The 18,377-nt window shown below is 63.3% G+C and overlaps 1 protein-coding gene across 2 annotated transcripts; it reads left to right on the top strand.

Annotated features, from left to right (window-relative positions):
• The first annotated feature begins 4,714 nt into the window (after positions 1–4,714).
• KLHL30 (kelch like family member 30) lies at positions 4,715–17,629 on the top strand. 2 transcript variants are annotated; one of them, XM_042244378.2, is made up of 8 exons: positions 4,715–4,798; positions 6,535–7,349; positions 8,752–8,887; positions 10,683–10,769; positions 11,260–11,415; positions 13,033–13,221; positions 14,179–14,286; positions 15,522–17,629. In XM_042244378.2, the coding sequence occupies exons 2-8, from the start codon at positions 6,576–6,578 to the stop codon at positions 15,995–15,997; spliced, it is 1,926 nt and encodes a 641-aa protein (XP_042100312.1). In that variant the 5' UTR covers positions 4,715–4,798; positions 6,535–6,575; the 3' UTR covers positions 15,998–17,629. The 2 variants fall into 2 exon arrangements, with proteins under 2 accessions (XP_042100312.1, XP_027822918.1); XM_027967117.3 differs by having other exon boundaries at positions 14,141–14,286.
• The last annotated feature ends 748 nt before the right edge of the window (positions 17,630–18,377 follow it).

Genomic DNA, 18,377 nt, shown 5'->3' with positions numbered 1-18,377 from the left:
AGTTCCAGAAAACATCTATTTCTGCTTTATTGACTAGGCCAAAGCCTCTGACTGTGGATCACAATAAACTATGGAAAATTCTGAAAGAGATGGGAATATCAGACCACCTGACCTGCCTCTTGAGAAATCTGTATGCAGGTCAGGAAGCAACAGTTAGAACTGGACATGGAACAACAGACTGGTTCCAAATAGGAAAAGGAGTACATCAAGGCTGTATATTGTCACCCTGCTTATTTAACTTATATGCAGAGTACATCATGAGAAATGCTGGGTTGGAGGAAGCACAAGCTGGAACCAAGATTGCCGGGAGAAATATCAATAACCACAGATATGCAGATGACACCACCCTTATGGCAGAAAGTGAAGAGGAACTAAAGAGCCTCTTGATGAAAGTGAAAGAGGAGAGTAAAAAAGTTGGCTTAAGGTCAACATTCAGAAAACGAAGATCATGGCATCTGGTCCCATCACTTCATGGGAAACAGATGGGGAAACAGTGGCTGACTTTATTTTTCTGGGCTCTAAGATCACCACAGATGGTGATTGTAGCCATGAAATTAAAAGATGCTTACTCCTTGGAAGGAAAGTTATGACCAACCTAGACAGCATATTAAAAAGCAGAGACATTACTTTGCCAACAAAGGTCTGTCTAGTCAAGGTTATGATTTTTCCAGTGGTCATGTATGGGTGTGAGACTATAAAGAAAGCTGAGCACCGAAGAATTGATGCTTTTGAACTGTGGTGTTGGAGAAGACTCTGGAGAGTCCCTTGGACTGCAAGGAGATCCAAGCAGTCCATCCTAAAGGAGATCAGTCCTGGGTGTTCATTGGAAGAACTGATGTTGATGCTGAAACTCCAATACTTTGGCCACCTCATGCAAAGAGCTGACTCATTTGAAAAGACCCTGATGCTGGGAAAGATTGAGGGCAGGAGGAGAAGGGGACAACAGAGGATGAGATGGTTGGATGGCATCACCGACTCAATGGACATGGGTTTGGGTACACCCTGGGAGTTGGTGATGGACAAGGAGGCCTGGCGTGCTGTGGCTCATGGGGTTGCAAAGAGTCGGATATGACTGAACTGAGTCCATTGATAGAACTAGGGTTGTTCTGACCCTAGAATATGGTCATTCAAATCAGCAGAAGAGACACTTCACACAGAAAACATTGCCCTTTTGCAACAGAGATGCTTCAGCAAATCCAGGGGGGAAAGAAGGGATTGTTAATAACAGAGCTGAGAGTGTCGGGAACGATTTGGGGAAGAAAATGTATGACCTTACAGCACCCCATGCCCCAGATAGATCCCAGATGGAATAAGAGATACTGCGAGCAAGTAAATCTGTGAAACACCCTCTGAGGGGATGGGCGGGTATGGTTGTGCAGGACCTCACAGCAGGACGGGGCCAGGCTGAGCGTAGGGGGTGGGGTGGTCTTACCTCCTGCTGGTAAGTGCCTCGATCACCTGAGCTGGACGACCCTCTGTCCATGCATCAGGCTGTAAAGATGATCGTGTGCTCTACCGCGGTCATCTCACACTCCCAATCTGTTCCGGGGCAAGGCACAGAGGTGACGCCTGTGTCATCACAGTCCGCATGGCTCCCAACCTGCACGTCCTCCACCTTCTTAAAGCGTGATGTGTCCCCATTATGATGGAATTAAAAATCGCGCAGTCCAAAGACTCATCGCATCAGAAATGACTCATCACATCAGAAATGCTCGCCACAGAGTATCACGGTAAGACAGAACACGGGCCACGCCGCAGTCCTGACCCCCATGTGCTCACGGGGATTGTCTGCTGCCGGTTGTCCGCTTCATGTCTTTCTGTGTTTTCCGAATCTCCCGCCATGAACATGTGTTGTTTTTATCATCATAAAAAGAAACAGGCAGCGTATTTTTAAAAATTGCCCCACTGGGGAGCAATCCGACGATGAAGATCTGTTGAGCCCCTGGTTTCGAGTTTCCCAAACTGACCTGTCATCCGAGGCGCTGGGTCCCCGTAGGGCGTCCATTCTTGGCGCCCAGTGCTGTACACAGGCAGGGGGTGGGGAGCTGCCCATGACCCTGGCCTGTCGTCAGCATCGCCTGTCCTGCCTCCTACGGCCCAAGTCAGGGGTGCATTAACCCTTCGTGCTCTGCCCGCAAACAGAGTAGGGGCTGGGGTCGGGAGGCAAAACCAAAGCCTCTGCTCCCCCTGCAGCACCTTCTCCAGGATGGCCCTGGACACAGCGAGAGCTGGAGGCTTCATGAAGCCCCAGGAGTGAGGCTGATGCTAAGGGAGCCTGGGGGAGTCCTGGGGCTCTGGGGAAGGGGCAGGGCCATGGGCTGGGCTGGGCTGAGCTGGGCTGGGCTGGGCTGAACTGGGATATGACTGGGCTGGACTGGGCTGAGCTGGGCTGGGCTGGGATATGACTGGGCTGGACTGGGCTGAGCTGGGCTGGGCTGGGATATGACTGGGCTGGACTGGGCTGAGCTGGGCTGAATTGGGCTGGACTGAACTGGCATATGACTGGCCTGGACTGGGCTGAGCTGGGCTAAACTGGGATATGACTGGGCTGAGCTGGGCTATGACTGGGCTGGACTGGGCTGGGCTAAACTGGGATATGACTGGACTGGGCTGAGCTAGGCTGGACTGAACTGGGATATGACTGGTCTGGCCTGGGCTGGGCTAGGCTGAACTAGGCTGGACTGAATTGGGATATGACTGGGCTGGGCTGAACTGTGATGTGGCTGGACTGAACTGGGATATGACTGGGCTGGATTGGGCTGAGCTGGGCTGAACTGGGCTGAGCTAGGCTGAACTGGGATGGACTGAACTGGGATATGACAGGGTTGGCCTGGGCTGGGCTGGGGTATGACCGAGCTGGACTGAACTAGGCTATGACTGGGCTGGCCTGTGCTGGGCTAAACAGGGATATGACTGGATTGGGCTGAGCTGGGCTGTGACTGGGCTGAGCTGGGCTAGGATATGACTGACCTGGCTGGACTGGGCTGGGGAGGGAAGTACGGACTCAGGACAGCTGTGAGTGAGCAGCGAGTGGGAGGCCCCGCGAATGTGTGGGCGGGCAGGCGATCCCTGCAGTGTCTGTGTGATGAACACACTCCCACATGAGAGCAGAGACAGGCCAGCTCACAATGAGCGCCTCAGCAGGAAGCCGGGCCAGCTCCAGCATGCCCGGGAGGAGACAGCTGTCCCAAACCCACGCTGTCCTGACACCCAGACACCCTGGGGAAATTCCCTTACCTTGCCAGGAGTGGGGCCCGTCACCCTGGTGCCCCCAGGCCCCTCTGCCCTGTAAGAACACCAACGAGTCCCCAGTGGGCTTTGGGAGGCCGGTCAGCCTTGGCTACCTGACTCCTCCATGTCCCAGCACACCTAGAAACTGGTTGTACTGGTGAGGCCCGAGCGGGTACAAGATGGAGGGGCTGACAGGCAGAGCCCCCCAGCTGGCCTCCCTGGTGCCTGAAGGCCTGGGGCTGGAAACGTCCCTCTGCCCCCTGGCATGAGAGATGCCCCCCTCTGCCCCTGGCATGAGTTATGCCCCTCTGCCCCCTGGCATGAGAGATGCCCCCTCTGCCCCTGGCATGAGAGGTGCCCCCTCTATCCCCTGGCATGAGAGATGCTCCTCTGCCCCCTGGCATGAGAGATGCCACCTCTGCCCCTGGCATAAGAGACACCTCCTCTGCCCCCTGGCATGAGAGACTCCCCCTCTGCCTCCTGGAATGAGAGATTCCTCCTATCCCCCTGGCACGAGAGATGCCCCTATGCCCCTGGCATGAGAGATGCCCTTCTGCCCCTGGCATGAGAGATGTCCCTCTGCCCCCTGGCATGAGATGCCCCCTCTGCCCCTGGCATGAGAGATACCCCCTCTGTCCCCTGGCATGAGAGATGCCCTGCAGCCCCTCCAGCTCACCCCAGACTTGGTAGGGCCTGTGACTCCAGAACCTGCAGAGATTCAGGCGTCAGGAGTTCCCCTGAGACTGCCGTGAACCCAGACCTCCCAGGAGGCCACGAGCCTCCGCGGCTGTATTTTTAGGCCATCCCGTTTCTTAGCCTTCCTGGGCATTGCTACTAATGAAGACAGCAGGGCAGGCCCAAGGCCAAGACCGCGATACAAGCGGACAGAGCCTGAGGACTGCACACCCCCATCACCAGCCTGGGAGGCGCCTCTCTGAGCCCCTTCTTTACCACCAAGACTCCCCGGCACCAGGGGCCCAAGGTTTTGGAAGTCTTTGCTGAGCAACCCGCATTTCCTCACCATGGGCACTTTTCCCCACGTGGTAGAAAATAAGAGGCCATGTGAGCTCCTGTCAACAACCCCAGGAAAGCTGGTACGTGCCGGGCCCCCATGACACCCTGGCCTTGAACTGAGGGCTCTGTGTGGCCCCTGAGTCCCCAGCTCAGACTTCACTGTGCCCCTCCTGCCAATGAAAAAACAGAAGGGAGAGAGCCAGCACGCCTCACTGGGAGTAAGGGGTGAGCCCAGACGTGCCGCTCCCCCGGTGCTTCCTGCCGTCTGTCCTGGCCCAGAGGTCACAGGAGGCTCCCGGCCAGCATGGCCATTCAGAGAGGACAGGCAGAGAGGAGCTGTCACCTCTCTCCTCCCCCTACTGGCCACCGCCCACCCCCCATGCTGACAGAGACTAAAAATACCCTTCTGTCCCCACGTGGCTGCCAGCCCAGCCCAGCCCAGCCCAGCCCGGCCCCGTCATATCCCAGCAGGTCTTCCAGGCCCCTTGGCCGGCTGGGCAGTCGTGTTCTCCAGCCCGAGTTCTGAGACGAGTTCTCAGAGACCCACTGAGAGGTAGGATTGGGGGGCAGCCAGAAGGGGGAGGTGAGGACCGGGGCTGGGACCAGCAGGGGAGGGGGTGTTTTAGTGGACAGCCCAGTGGGCCTGGAGATCCCAGCCTGGCTGCCTTGGGGAGAGACCTGCACGCAGCCTAGACCCAGCCCCCGGGGGCAGGGGTGGGGGCTCAGCGGGGCTGCTTCCCTCCAGGTCCTTCTGGAGAAGTGAGGGGCATGCTGGACCACACCTCCGCCTGCAGCCAGGGCTGGACTGAGGCCCTTTGCTGTCCTGCCCACTCTGCCCTCCTCACTCCCGGCCTGGCAGGCACTGGGCAGGGGGCTCTGAGCCCCCCGGAAGCCTCAGCCCCCAGCGAGGACTGCAGGGCGGCAGGTGTCAGCAGATGACCTGAGGCTCCCCGGGAAGATGCCAGGTGCTCCCACCCGCTGGCCCCCGGCTGCCTGGGGCGGGGGCCGCCTGGCTAATCTGTGCTCCCCTGGGAGGGACGCGCTGCCTTCCCCCCAGCCAGAGGGCCTTGCGGGGAGGGGTGAGGCAGGCTGGACGCCCACCAGGGCCCGGGACCCCTCCTGACCCAGCAGAGCTCAGGCAGGTTCTTGGGCCTCTGGGTGGGTTCTCTGTGTGCCTCCCTGCTCACGTTCCTGCCGCCGGCACGGGACCCGGGCGTCCACAGTGCAAGGTCTCCGTATGGGAGCTTTGGGCTTTGTCGTTTCGATGGCACTGGGTGGACCCGGCATTTTGCACTGGCCTTCGCTTTGTTGGCTGCTAAGGCGCCCCCTGGTGGACTCACGGCGTCTCAGGGTGCAGCTTCTTGCTGTGTGGTCGGTCACTCGCGGGAAGACAAGCTGCACAGAACTTTCTTTTCTCCGGGAGGTTTTCTTAGGGCAAAAATTTCAGAATATCGTAAGGAAATATGTGCATAGTTAAATTAGCCCAGAAGTGCGTTTGCTGGATCAGGCGATTTGAGCTGAGATTGCTCTCTTTTGGTTGTTTGTCTTTACCAACCTACATCCAGTGCCATGTTACCTGGGGGGTCCGGGGGCCCGGGACCCCCGAGATGTGTAGTCTTGGACAAGGGACTTGAGCCTCTTTTTGCCTCTGTTTCCCCAGCTTTAAAGGGATGGGAACAGCAGCCGACGGCTGGCGGAGTTCCCATGAGGGCTGAATGACGAGTGTTTATGCAAAATCCAGGATGGCCTGGTCCATGGGGGGCACCGTGAGGGCACGGCTGATCCCCCAGCCCTTTCACCTCCAGCCTCTCAGTCTGCAGATGATGAGGCTGGGACCAGAGAGGGGCGTGGCTCACTCAAGGTCACCCAGCAAGGTCATGGCAGGAGAGGTTCCCTGTAACCACAAGCCAGTAAGGACCCACGGGGCTGAAACTATTCAGTTGCGGATGCCCTTCCCAGCAAGGGGGATCTGGGAGTAGAAGAGGCCACTAGGAGTGTTGGGGGTGGCAGGGACCCCCGTGCCCCAGGGGGTCTGTTCTGCACAGTCCAGAGGTGCAGAGAGGGGCTGAGGCTTGGTTCTCTTGCTGGCCCACCCTGCCCTGATTGCCTAGCCTCTCTGAGCCTCAACCGCCTCACCTGGGAAAGACAACGCCTCTGCCTCCCAGGGCCTCGGGGCTGGTTTAGGGCAAAGCACTTCACACGTGGTTGATGCTCAGACCAGAGGTCAGCCTGACGGGTGACTCGGGTGAGACAGTCCCCCTGGCTGACCTTGCTGGCTCCTCTCCCCAGGAGCCCGCGCGGACGCCCGTGAGTAGGTGAACATCACTGTCATGGTGCGGAACGTGGACGACCTGGACTTCCACCTGCCCTCGCATGCCCAGGACGTACTGGATGGCCTGCAGAGGCTGCGCTCCCAGCCCAAGCTGGTGGACGTCACGCTGCTGGTGGGCGGCCGAGAGCTGCCCTGCCACCGCGGGCTCCTGGCGCTGAGCAGCCCCTACTTCCACGCCATGTTCGCGGGTGACTTCGCGGAGAGCTTCTCGGCGCGCGTGGAGCTGCGGGACGTGGAGCCCGCTGTGGTGGCGCAGCTGGTGGACTTCGTGTACACGGGCCGGCTGACTGTCACCCAGGGCAACGTGGAGGCGCTGACCCGCACGGCCGCGCGCCTGCACTTCCCCACCGTGCAGAAGGTCTGTGGCCGCTACCTGCAGCAGCAGCTCGACGCCTCCAACTGCCTGGGCATCTGCGAGTTTGGGGAACAGCAGGGGCTGCTGGGCGTGGCTGCCAAGGCCTGGGCCTTCCTGAGAGAGAACTTCGAGGCTGTGGCCCAGGAGGATGAGTTCCTGCAGCTGTCCCAGGAGCGGCTGGCCGCCTGCCTGGCCGGCGACGTGCTGCAGGTGCAGCCGGAGCAGAGCCGGCTGGAGGCACTGCTGCGCTGGGTGCGCCACGACCCCCAGGTCAGGGCTGCCCACCTGCCCGAGCTGCTTGGCCTGGTGCACCTGGACGCCGTGCCCCGGCCCCACGTGCAGCAGCTGCTGGCCTCAGAGCCGCTGATCCGGGAGTCGGAGGCCTGCCGGGAGGCCCTGGCCCAGGGCCACGAGGGGGTGAGTGACAGGCGGGGAGCAGGGAGAGGAGCCCCGAGACCCAGCCCGCACGGGGACAGACAGGATGAAGTGGGCATCCCCGAGGTGTCCCCAGCCCGCAACTCCACCTCCCTGGGGTCCGTTCACCTCCCAAGTACGTACTGCGCAACCTGTGTGTGCCACTTCCTGCCCGTGAGGACAGGGGACCCAGCTTGGCGGGGAAGCCCCCTGGAAACACACCCAAGGCAGCACGAGAAAGGCCATGCTGGACGTTGGGTGTCCTCAGAGGGGCAGGCAGTCAGGGAGAGCTGCCTGGAGGAGGCAGCATCCGAGCGGGGCTTTAGAGGAAAGATAGGAGCCTAGCAGGGGTAAGTAAGCCAGGAAGAGTGCACAGCCTGTACAGAGGCGAGGAGCACAGACAGGCGTGGCAGCCGGCCACCACCTGTCCTTCGGAAGCTGCTCAGGCGTTTGTGGGGTGCAATTTCCCATCTGGGCTGGCAGTGGGCCTGGTGAGAGGGCAGGTCCTTAATGAAGCGAAAGGCCAGGGTGTGACTGAGGCAAGGAGCTGAAGCCTGTCTGCTCCCAGGCAGCTGTCTCAGGGCTTTGCTCAGAAAGACATGTTAGGAGCCAACTCTGGGGACAAAGACGTGGCTCAGGCCAGCGGTGGGGTGTGTGGTGGCAAATACTGGCCACTCTGCAGCCGCACCAGCAGCCACCCGCCCACGAGGTGGTCACCCTGTGGGTGCTGGAGGTGGGATGTCTGGACATTTGAGGGCGGGTCAGAGAGGCAGTGGGACTCTGGGATCCAGGGAGCTCTCACCCAGCAAGAAACATTCCAGCACTTCCTGCTACCCAGGGCCATCCTAGGTGGCCACCCCAGCTGGCACAGGGGAGCTGGGCTCCCGGGGGGAGGGGAGCCTACCTGAGGGACTGGGGACAGGGTCTGGGGGTTGGTTCCAAAGGTGGTGCAGAAACACCTCTGCTCAGCGGGGCAGGGGCTGGAGAGCGGCTGGGAGGGAGCAGGCCTCGCGCTCAGGCCCACGAGGACGTGGCTCCCACCTGTCCAGGTTCTGAGCGCTTGCCATCGCCAGCCCACGGCAGCCATGGTTTGTGGACGTGTATGCACACACACTCACGCACAAGCCCACACAGGCACGCACACGCTGCAGCTCGCCCCACCACACGCGTGCACAAGCCCACACAGGCACGCACACGCTGCAGCTCGCCCCACCACACGCGTGCACAAGCCCACACAGGCACGCACACGCTGCAGCTCGCCCCACCACACGCGTGTGCACTGGCTCAGGGCCACACTATGGACCCACAGCGGCTCCCAATGCCCAGGCCATGGCCAGCCTCTGCACCCGGGCCCCTCTGCCCAGGGACAGGGCCTGCCCCTGACCCCAGCCCCCTGGCCTTGCAGGCGCTGCTGGCCCTCCCGCAGAAGCTGGAGGAGGTCCTGGTGGTGGTGGGTGGGCGGGCGCTGGAGGAGGAGGAGGAGGGAGCTGAGGAGCTCGCCCCCCAGGCCGGGAACTTCGCCTTCTACCACACCAAGGCCAGTGAGTACCCCGCGGGCCCCACAGCCCCGACACAGGGTGCCCTCTGTCCTTGAGGTGGGGGGGTGCAGAAGAGCCCGGGCCCCAGCAGGGCAGGGAGGTGGACTGTGGGGGGCCCTGCAGACCCCTCTGCGTCCAGCCACAGCCCTGACTCTGAGGTTCCACCCACTGGGGCCTGGGAAAAGCGGCCCCCGCCCAGACTGCCCGCTGTGGCAAAGTGGCCCCTGGCCCAGGTGGGAGGGCCAGTTGGCAGCTGCTTCCCCTTGGCACTCTTGCTCTGTGTGCCTAATGGGGCCTCAGTCCTGAGGAGCACAGGGAGCTGAGGTGCAGACAGCCTGGGGCGCGACAGCTCAGGGTCAGGGTGCGCCCAGTGGGGTCCTGATTCCCGCCTTTGAGCAGGTCACTTCGCCTCCTTGAGCCTCAGTTTCCTCACCTGTGAAATGTCCTTTGTAATGAGGAGTCAGTGGGAAGAAAGGGGGCCAGGCCTGCCTCTCCTGCCCAGGAGCCCCTTCACAGGTCTCCCCCACCAGAAAGGAGGGGTGAGAGGGCAGCAGGGCTCTCGGGGGGGAGCCACGCCAGCCCTGGGAAGTTCTTCGGAAAGCACCGGTTTGCTGGCTGCCGTCCTGGGGCTGCTGGGCAGGGGGCCACCACCCCATGGCGTCAGTGGCTGGCGGGCTCCAGGAAGCCGGGGCCGGCTGTCCCAGGTCAGAGGCTGACAGGGGCAATTTGGGGGCTGACGTCAGCAGATGAGCTGGGAGCAGCTGTCCCTGAGACCCCGAGGGGGGGCGGCAGGGCCGCTGGCAGGCAAAGGCCTGGTGACTGTTGGGCAGTCCCCCCCCCGGGGTGACACAGACGTGAGTCAAGGGGACACGCAGTCCCTGCCTAGTGGGGGTTCCGCCTGTCCTGAAAACCACCGTACCATTGTAAACAGTAAACAGGAATCCTCCTGGGGACATCCCAGAGGCCAGTCTCTCCCACAGCCTTCCACAAACACCCAGAATGTGTCCATAGAGAGGACTAAACACTCCCATTTTTATTGCTCATTTTGGCTTTTTTCAAAGGCAATCTCTTGCTTTTGTAACTTCATGCAGTAATGTGGGCACGTTACTCTGTGTCTCACCTCAGGGACAATTCTTACAGCCACTGTCTGCTGGGCAGCTGCTGGGTGGCAGCCGCATCTCCCACAGTCACCCCCCACCACCAGGAGAGAGTTTAGCCCCATTCTACAGATGAGGACACTGAGGCTGGGGCTTGTCTGAGGCCACGGCACTGGAGCAGGGGAGCGGGGATTGGAACCCACTCTGCCAGCTGCACAGCTGCGCGCGTCTGGTCCCCTCCCCGCTGCCCGTGGGCCCAGAAGGTGCTTGGGGTGAGCGAAAAGACGAGAAGCGAGTGAGTGAAAGATGCTTGTGTTATGACCCACCTGTGGCTGGCGATCAGGCCCCTTAACCCCTCCTCCACCTGATTGGGGTGGGAGCTGACTCAGGGCCAAAAAGTCCATCGGGGTCGGTGGGATCGGCTGCAGGGTCAGGGTGAGAGCCGGCCCCTGGAGCCTGGATCCCTTCTCGGCACACCCAGGGTACCAGGCCCCGAGGGTGGCATGGGGAGCCAGGGGCCCCCTGGAGCCAAGCCTGGGGCAGCCGGGGCCACTTTGAACCCGCACCACTGAGTGTCCTTCCCCACCTCTGCACCCAGCTGAGTCCAGCCTCTGCCCCCCTCAAGCGGAAAGGCGCAGAGCAGGAAGGGGGGCCCCCACAGTAAGCCCCGCCACCCTGACACTCCCCGTGTCTTCCGCCAGAGAGATGGATGGCCCTCCCGGACTTCCCCGACCACCACAAGTGGGGCTTCTCGCTGGCGGCGCTCAACAACGATGTCTACGTGACAGGTGGGTGGGCGAGGCCGTGTCCTGAGCCCGCGGCTGAGCCCTGAATGCCATGCCCGGGTCGCTGGCCGTTTGGTCAAGGCTCTTCCAGACCTTTCCATCCTACAGAAGCAAGGAAATGTCAAGTCCATGGGTCCACATGCAGGCACAGGGGAGCGGCACCGGCTCTGTCCTGCAGCTAGGGTCTACCCAGGAGGAAGCGTGTGAAGGAGGGGGTGTCCCTCTGCTCTCGTATCTTGGAAGTTGGAGGGGCGGTCCTCGGGAGGTTTGGTTGAGAAAACTTCCACTGATGGAGGTCTGAGAGGCTGTCCCGCTTGTTTATTCGGTGTGGAGGGGTCTCTACAGGTCACAGGGCTAGACTGTGCCCCCTGCCCAGGGTCCCACAGGACGGAGGCCTGGCACCAAGGAGGGGCAGGAGCCCTGGTGCTCAGCCCCCACCCGCCTGGAGGCCCCAGCCCAGGGGGCGCCCGCGTGGACAGAGCCTCTCTCGCAGGGGGCTCTCGGGGTTCCAGGACGGACGCGTGGTCCACCACGCAGGCCTGGTGCTTCCCCCTGAAGGAGGCCGCCTGGAGGCCCGTGGCACCCATGCTGAAAGCCCGCACCAACCACGCCAGCGCCGCGCTCAACGGGGAGATCTATGTGGTCGGCGGTAAGACCCCTCCCTGTGCCCCGCCCCCACCCCCACACCCGGGCCCACACCCGGGCCCCCCCGCCCCCACCCCCATCCTCCCACCCCCACCCCCCCACCCCCCCACCCGGGCATCCTGGGGTGCGGCTCGGGCAGGAGTCTCGGAGCCCAGCTCCAGGCAGCTTCCATGTTTTCTGGGACGCAGAGAGCAGGACAAGGAGTCAGTTCCCCGACCCCGTGAGGAGCTGGGGCCTCAGCTGCCCATGGGGATGGCCACGCTCATCCCAGGACCCAGGGCTCAGCCCTCAGCTCGGGGTCACCTCCTTGGTGATGTCCCTGGGGCGAGGGGACCCACGGGGCATCCTTTCGCTGTCACCTGGCCTCCAGACACCCCCAGCCTGATCTCAGGGCCTGCCATATCCCCCCTGTACCCCAGAGGTGCGGCGAGGAGTCGCCCCGGGGATGCTGACAGTTAGATGGATAGTGAGAGACCCAGCAGGAGGCTGAGCAAGAGTGTCCCACGGCCTCCGGAGGTGACAGCTGGCCCTAGGAACATCGCCGGAGCCCCACCTGTCCCGGGGACCCCTTCCCTCAGTGGCTTCCATGTTCCCCACCCGAGGACAGAGGGCTCACACAGGGATACAAGGCAGCTTGGGGCCCAGGCTCTCAGAGCCCGAGGGGGGCGCCCGTCCACGGCTGGTCTGCGCCACCATCACACCCAGGCGGTCCAGGACGGGGAAACTGTGTGCCAAGCCACTTGGTCGTGTCCGACTCTGCGACCCCACGGACTGCAGGCCACCAGGCTCCTCTGTCCATGGAACTCTCCAAGCAAGAACGCTGGAGTGGGTTGCCATGCCCTCCTCCAGGGGATCTTCCCGACCCAAGGATCAAGCCCATGTCTTGCATTGGCAGGCGGGTTCTTTTCCACTAGCACCATATGGGAGGGGATGGGTGAGGGGCTGCCTAAAAGTCCCCCCAAGAATAACTTTCTCCATCTCAGGAAGGGCCTCCGCCATGTGAAGGGCCTGGAGATGGCGGCCTCCCGGGACCCCCACAGGCACCTCGCCAGTCACCCCAGGCTCTGAAGGGCTCAGAGCAGCTGGGCCTCCCCGGGAGGCCCCATTACCCGCTCCCAAGTGGGGCATCCCTGGTCCAGGAGCCCACTCCCATGTCGCTTCTTGGCGAGTGGCCTTGGACAGACACCCTCCTTTCTCTGAGCTCTGCTCCCTTCTCTGTAAAACGGGGCACGTCACCTGCCTCTCGGGGCTTCCCAGGTGGCTCGGTGGGCAAAGCACCTGCCTGCAAGGCAGGAGATGCAGGTTTCATCCCTGGGTTGGAAAGATCCCCTGGAAGAGGGCAGCATGACAACTCGAGTATTCTTGCCTGGAAAACCCCATGAATAGGGGAGCCTGGCGTACTGCAGTCCATGGGGTCTCAAAGAGTCGGGCACGACTGAAGCCACAGACCATGCATGCATGCACCTGCCTCTCCAGGCTGTGCCCACCTCCCCCTGCCCTTGTCCCCCTGGGCACCCAGGGCAGCCCCTGCAGCCTCCACAGAGCCTCAGATGCTGTGTTTTCAGGAACCTTCCCTCGTCCTAGCCCCCCACAGCCCTAACCCCACCCCTTGGCCCAGCAGGCACCACTCTGGATGTAGTGGAGGTGGAGAGCTATGACCCCTTCACGGACACCTGGACGCCTATCCGCCCAGCCCTCAAGTATGTCAGCAACTTCTCCGCGGCCGGCTGCGGGGGCCGGCTCTACCTGGTGGGCTCCAGCGCCTGCAAGTACAACGCCCTGGCTCTGCAGTGCTACAACCCGGTCACAGGTATGGAGAGGGACAGGGGGCGTGGCTGGGGCTGGGGGCGGCCCGCGGGGCCCAGGGGCCGCGGGACCTCTGCAAGGCCGTGACCCCGTCTCAGCGGCTGGATGGGTGGGGGGACCCCGGGGATAGGTGTGGTCAGGGAGCGGGCAGCCACAGGCCTCTTACAAAGGGCCATGGCACCCCCCAGAGATGGATGGGGTGGTGGAGGAAGGCAGGGGCCCACAGGGGTTACCAGCACAGAGCTACAGCCCCCCACAGTCTAGAGGTGTGGGGGCTGGAGGCACAGTGCCAGGTGGAGGGGGGGGGGGACCAGGAAGCCCCGCCCCAGGCCCTAAACCTGTCTGGCTGCTGGATCGGCCTGGAGCCGGCCTCGTGGGAAGGAGCAGTGGGCCTGGACCCCCGAGGCCTGGTGGGCACCAGCTCAGGCTCTAGGGTTGGGGTCGGCGTTTGGGCCCCGATCTGAGGATACAGGGCTCGCACAAGGCACCTCCTTCCTGGCGTGGGCCAGGCCCAAGAGGGTGCGAGTCGAGAGGGAGTGAGTCCCCTGCCTCTGGGGGTGATCAAGCCAGGGAGGGGGGTTCTTGAGCTGTTTCAGGGGTAAGGAGCCAGCTCTCTCTCTCTTCCTCGGGGCAGCCCTTCTGGTCCATCATCTGGACGGTGGGGCTGAGGATCCCACAAGACGGACCAGGCCCAGGGTCGGGTGGGGGCCCCAGGATGGAAACAGAGGCCCCGGGTGCCCACTCAGGCCAAGGCCTCCGGATACCTCGTAGCCCCTCCTGAGGACTCGAGGATGAGGCTCCTGGGGACACTACCCTTCCCCCTGAGCAGGAGTGGGGCTCAGTGGGGCGCCCCCACCCGCATGGCAGAGTAGGGAGGCTCAGAGAGGGCCTCTTCGGTGACGCGGGTGGGCGTGTGTCTGCAGACGCCTGGAGCGTGATCGCCTCACCCTTCCTCCCCAAGTACCTGTCCTCTCCACGCTGCGCTGCTCTGCACGGGGCGCTCTACCTGGTGGGGGACAACACCAAGAAGGTCTATGTGTACGACCCGGGGGCCAACCTGTGGCAGAAGGTGAGCCACCCCTGCCCCTGGAGAGAGCAGGCCTGGGGCATGGGCCCCGCTGGGGCAGGGGAGAGGGGATGGGACCTGCAGACACAAGGGCCCAGAGCGCCCCCCTCCCGAGGACCCGGGGCCGCTGGTCCTGCGGATGCTCTGTCCCAGCACATGGAGAAACCTGCCCTCCTCCTCAAGGGGGCAAAACCAGGCTCGGCCAGGGGCGCTCCAGGGCCGCTGGACTCAGAGACAGCGCCTCCTCCCTGATGCGGCCAGGCCGGGGAGGGAGTGAGTCCCCTGCTCTTGGGGGTGATCAAGCCAGGGAGGGGGGTTCTTGAGCTGTTTCAGGGGCAAGGAGCCAGCCCTTGGCCCCCCAGCCGCGCCCCCACTCTGCGCCCCGACTCCTGCATCACCCCAGGGCAGGGGACGGGGACTCACGGGGGCACCAGAGCCCCGGCCTCTCTCCTGTTTCCTCCCTAGAAGGAGGAGGGACAGTGCCCAGAGCCCGCGGCGGCCTCTGCTAGCCGGGCCAGCCGGGCCACAGCAGGTTCTCTGTGATCCACTGACCGCAGCTGTCCCCTGGGGTCAGTGCTCAGCTGACCGGAGGCCCCCCATGAGAGCAGCGCAGCAGGTGTAGGGCCCGCCCGCCCGGCTCCGTCCCGGGGCCCCGCCCCGCCCGGCTCCGTCCCCGTCCCCGGGGCCCCGGCCTCAGGGCTGGATGTTGCCCTCCGCAGACCTGGAGGTCTGCTGCCTGTTCCTGTCTCCACCTGGTGGGGCCTCCCCCTTCCTGCCCTCGCAGGCTCTTATGGAAGGGCACACACCTCCCTTCCCCTGGCCTGGGGAAAGCTATGAGCCCTCAGCCCGCAGCCCCTGGCCAGGGCACCCCCGAGGCCCCGGGCTGAGTCGAGGGCACAGCGATGAGTCCCCCAGGGAGTCCGTCAGGGTGGAGGCCACACCGTGTCCTCAAGACCGACAGAGAGTCAGAGGCCCAGCCAGCACCCTGGAAGCGAGGCCCGGGCCGCCTTCAACGCCCCAGGCTCAGATACGGGCAAACCCGGAGAGCAAGGGGCGGCTGGGAACGTTATCCCCGGAGCAGCGGGGTCTCCCCACAAAGGGAGAGTCTCAGGGGTCCCCCAGGGGCAGCCGGGGGCGGAGCTGAGGCCCCAGGAGGCAGGTGGGGCACCCTGGATGAGGGGGTGGGGAGAGGTGCCCCCACCCTGAGGCCGGGGGCGCTGAGGGCAGACCGTCTGCAGGTGCAGCCCCTGCACAGCCTGCACGAGAACGGGGCGCTGGTGCCGCTGGGGGACGCACTCTACGCCACAGGCGGCCGCTGGCAGGGCATGGCCGGGGACTACCGCGTGGAGATGGAGGCCTACGACCGCGGCCGGGACGCCTGGGTCCGCCTCGGCGCCATGCCCCGCCTCTGGCTCTACCACGGCGCGTCGGCCGTCTTCCTGGACGTCTCCAAGTGGACCCAGCCCTTTGGGCCGGCCCCGGAGCCCTGAGCCGCCCTGCGGCGCCCCTGGAGCAGGCCGGCGGCGCCCCCACCCCAGGGGCACGGCCCCCTCTCAGTCTGGTTTGTCTGACGGCTCAGCGTCACCGGCCCCTCTGGGTCCAGGCTGGGCTGGAGCCACTGGGGACGACAGGGGACAGAGTCTTCGTCTCCGCGGCCACCACTCCAAACTCAGAGCTGACGAGCGGCAAGGACTGGGCCTCTGCACGCCTATAAGGATAAGGAGAAGCTGTGCTCCTGCCATGGGGCATCTGAGACCTCAGAGCAGGGAGCCGGCCCCAGGTAGCAGCGTGAGAACTCGTGATCTGTCTGAGGACCGGCTGCTCCGGGCCGTGTGTCCCGCGGGCGGCGGTTGGAGGGAGCCACACAGATGAGGGGGACAACTGGGGCCCTGGAAGCTGGGCTGCCGAGGGCGGGTGGCACCGAGCAGAGGGCCCTGAGGTGGGGTCAGCGCCCACCGTGGGGGGCCTGCTTCTATCTCACAGCTGTGTGACCCGCCCGGCCGCCCCGCCCGGCCGCCCCCTCAGGCACACAGGGTTGGCTCGGGAGGGGTCTCCCAGCCCCCAGGCTCACACTGGCACCTGGTTTCCAAAGGCACCTGCTTCTGGGGAAATAGAAGGCCCAGCTCGTTCTGGGTCAGCCCTCAGGAGGGCAGCGCCCGCAGAAACAAGGAAGGAAGGAGGCGAGCTGTGGGGGCTGGGAGAGACGGCCCTTCCGCCTGCTGGGGGCTGGGGGCAGAGAGGGCGGCAAGGCTGCCCAGAGGGGGGATCAAGACAGGCCTGGGCGCCCCCCTTCCTGGGGTGTGTGCTCAGTTGCTTAAGTCATGTCAGACTCATTGCGACCCCCTGGACAATACCTGCCATGTTCCTCTGTCCATAGGCCCCTCCAGGCAAGAATACTGGAGTGGGTGGCCATCTCCTCCGGGGGATCTTCCCGACCCGGGGATCGAACCCTTGTCTCATACGTCTTCTGCGTTGGCAGGCAGGTTCTTTACTACCAGGGCCTAAACGAAGGCACTTCCTCAGGAGGAAGGTCCCCAGAGGGGAGCAGGCGGGGCTGTGGTCCTGGTGTTCTGGGGCAGGGCTGGTGTGGTGTCCTGGTGTTCTGGGGATAGCTCCTGGGTGCTCTGGTGACTTGCCCTCAGGCGGCCAGCTGGGCGAGGAGGCCCAGCACGTGGACTGCCCAGAGTCCCCCAAGATGTACTGGGGGCCCTTGCAGGGCAGGTTCAGCGCCCTGCCCCTCTGCACCCGTCCTGAATGAGGCACCGTGTCTGTGGCCACTGGGACGATGGAGGCCCCTCACCCCTCCCACCTCGACACAGGCTTGGTGGGGGCCCCCAGCTTGGCTCTATCCCCGGCAGGCACCGACCTGCCGAGCCCTCGGGCAGCTCCCGTCACCCTCCAGACCTGGGTTTCCTCTCCGGGGCCAGCCTGTGAGCTCCTCCACGAGTCCCTCCGGGACTGCAGAGCCCCCTGACATTGCTGGTTCTGAGCATTGGGTCCCAGGTCCCTCCGGCTCCTGTAGACCCAGGGCCACTTTGCTCCCAGACTGACTCCTTCCCATCTCTTCTGAGAGACCTGAGTGAGTCCCAGGATTCAGACAGAGCGGGGCGTGCTGAGGGTCTGCTCCCAAAGGAACATGAGCCGCAGCCCTCAGGACGCCTGGTCGGTCAGATGGTGGATGGGGTGGGTGAAACTGAGGACGGAGGTCTCTGGGATCCTCGCCGCTTTCTCTAAGAAAATCACGTGGAATATTTTTTAGATGCTGATCAAAGGTGCTATTTTAAAGACTCAGCATGTCACACTGGAATTTTTTTCTGATCAAATACACATAGTTGAAAATGTCCTAGGTGAAGGCCTGCTTTCTGCTCCACCCGCCTGCACGGCAGCGGGGCTCAGTACTTGGGGTGAGGGAGCACACCCCCCTGCAGGGCCTGGGGCTCCACTTGGGGGCCAGACTGCCCGAGCTGCCGCTATTCAAGGTACCTGGATCTGGCCCCTCAAGTTCAGTGATGGAAGAACTTGACGGGGGGCTGCGTCCGAAGTGTGGGCAGGCTGAGGCGATTCAACGGGGGGCTCAAGGGGCTACCAGGACCACCAACAGGGGGGAGTTAGCACCTCTCTGCCTCCAGGGCCAAGCAGAGCAGAGGCAGAGCCCAGAAAGGGAGCTGGGGAGGGAGAGGGCACCTGGGGGCTCCGTGACCTCAGGCGAACCCCAAGGCTTAGCCTCAGTTTCCTCATCTGCACAGTGGGGGCAACCATGTGATTTGAGAGCCGGGTAATGTCGGGCACTTGGGAAAGGCAGGCTGACCGCACCACCCGCCCTGCCTCCCACCCCAGAGGCCACTCCACAGGCTGCTGAGGCTCCTGAGGTCCTGAGGGCAGAGAGAGCTGGGCTTCCCATGACTTCATCGGCAGAGGTCCTTCCTCTGCTGGAAGAGAAGCGAGTGGGAACAGCTTGGCTGCATCAGGCTGCCGGGAAGCCAGGGCCAAGGCCGTGACCTGAGGGCCTAGGAATGAGTCTTGGATTTCCGCCAGGCCCAAAGGCACAAGGTGGATTGGGGGGCCACCCCACACGCTGTCCGGCCCCCACCTGC

This window comes from Ovis aries, chromosome 1, assembly GCF_016772045.2.
Source record: "Ovis aries strain OAR_USU_Benz2616 breed Rambouillet chromosome 1, ARS-UI_Ramb_v3.0, whole genome shotgun sequence".
Taxonomy (NCBI): domain Eukaryota; kingdom Metazoa; phylum Chordata; class Mammalia; order Artiodactyla; family Bovidae; genus Ovis; species Ovis aries.
This window is presented reverse-complemented; position numbering and strand designations above follow the sequence as displayed.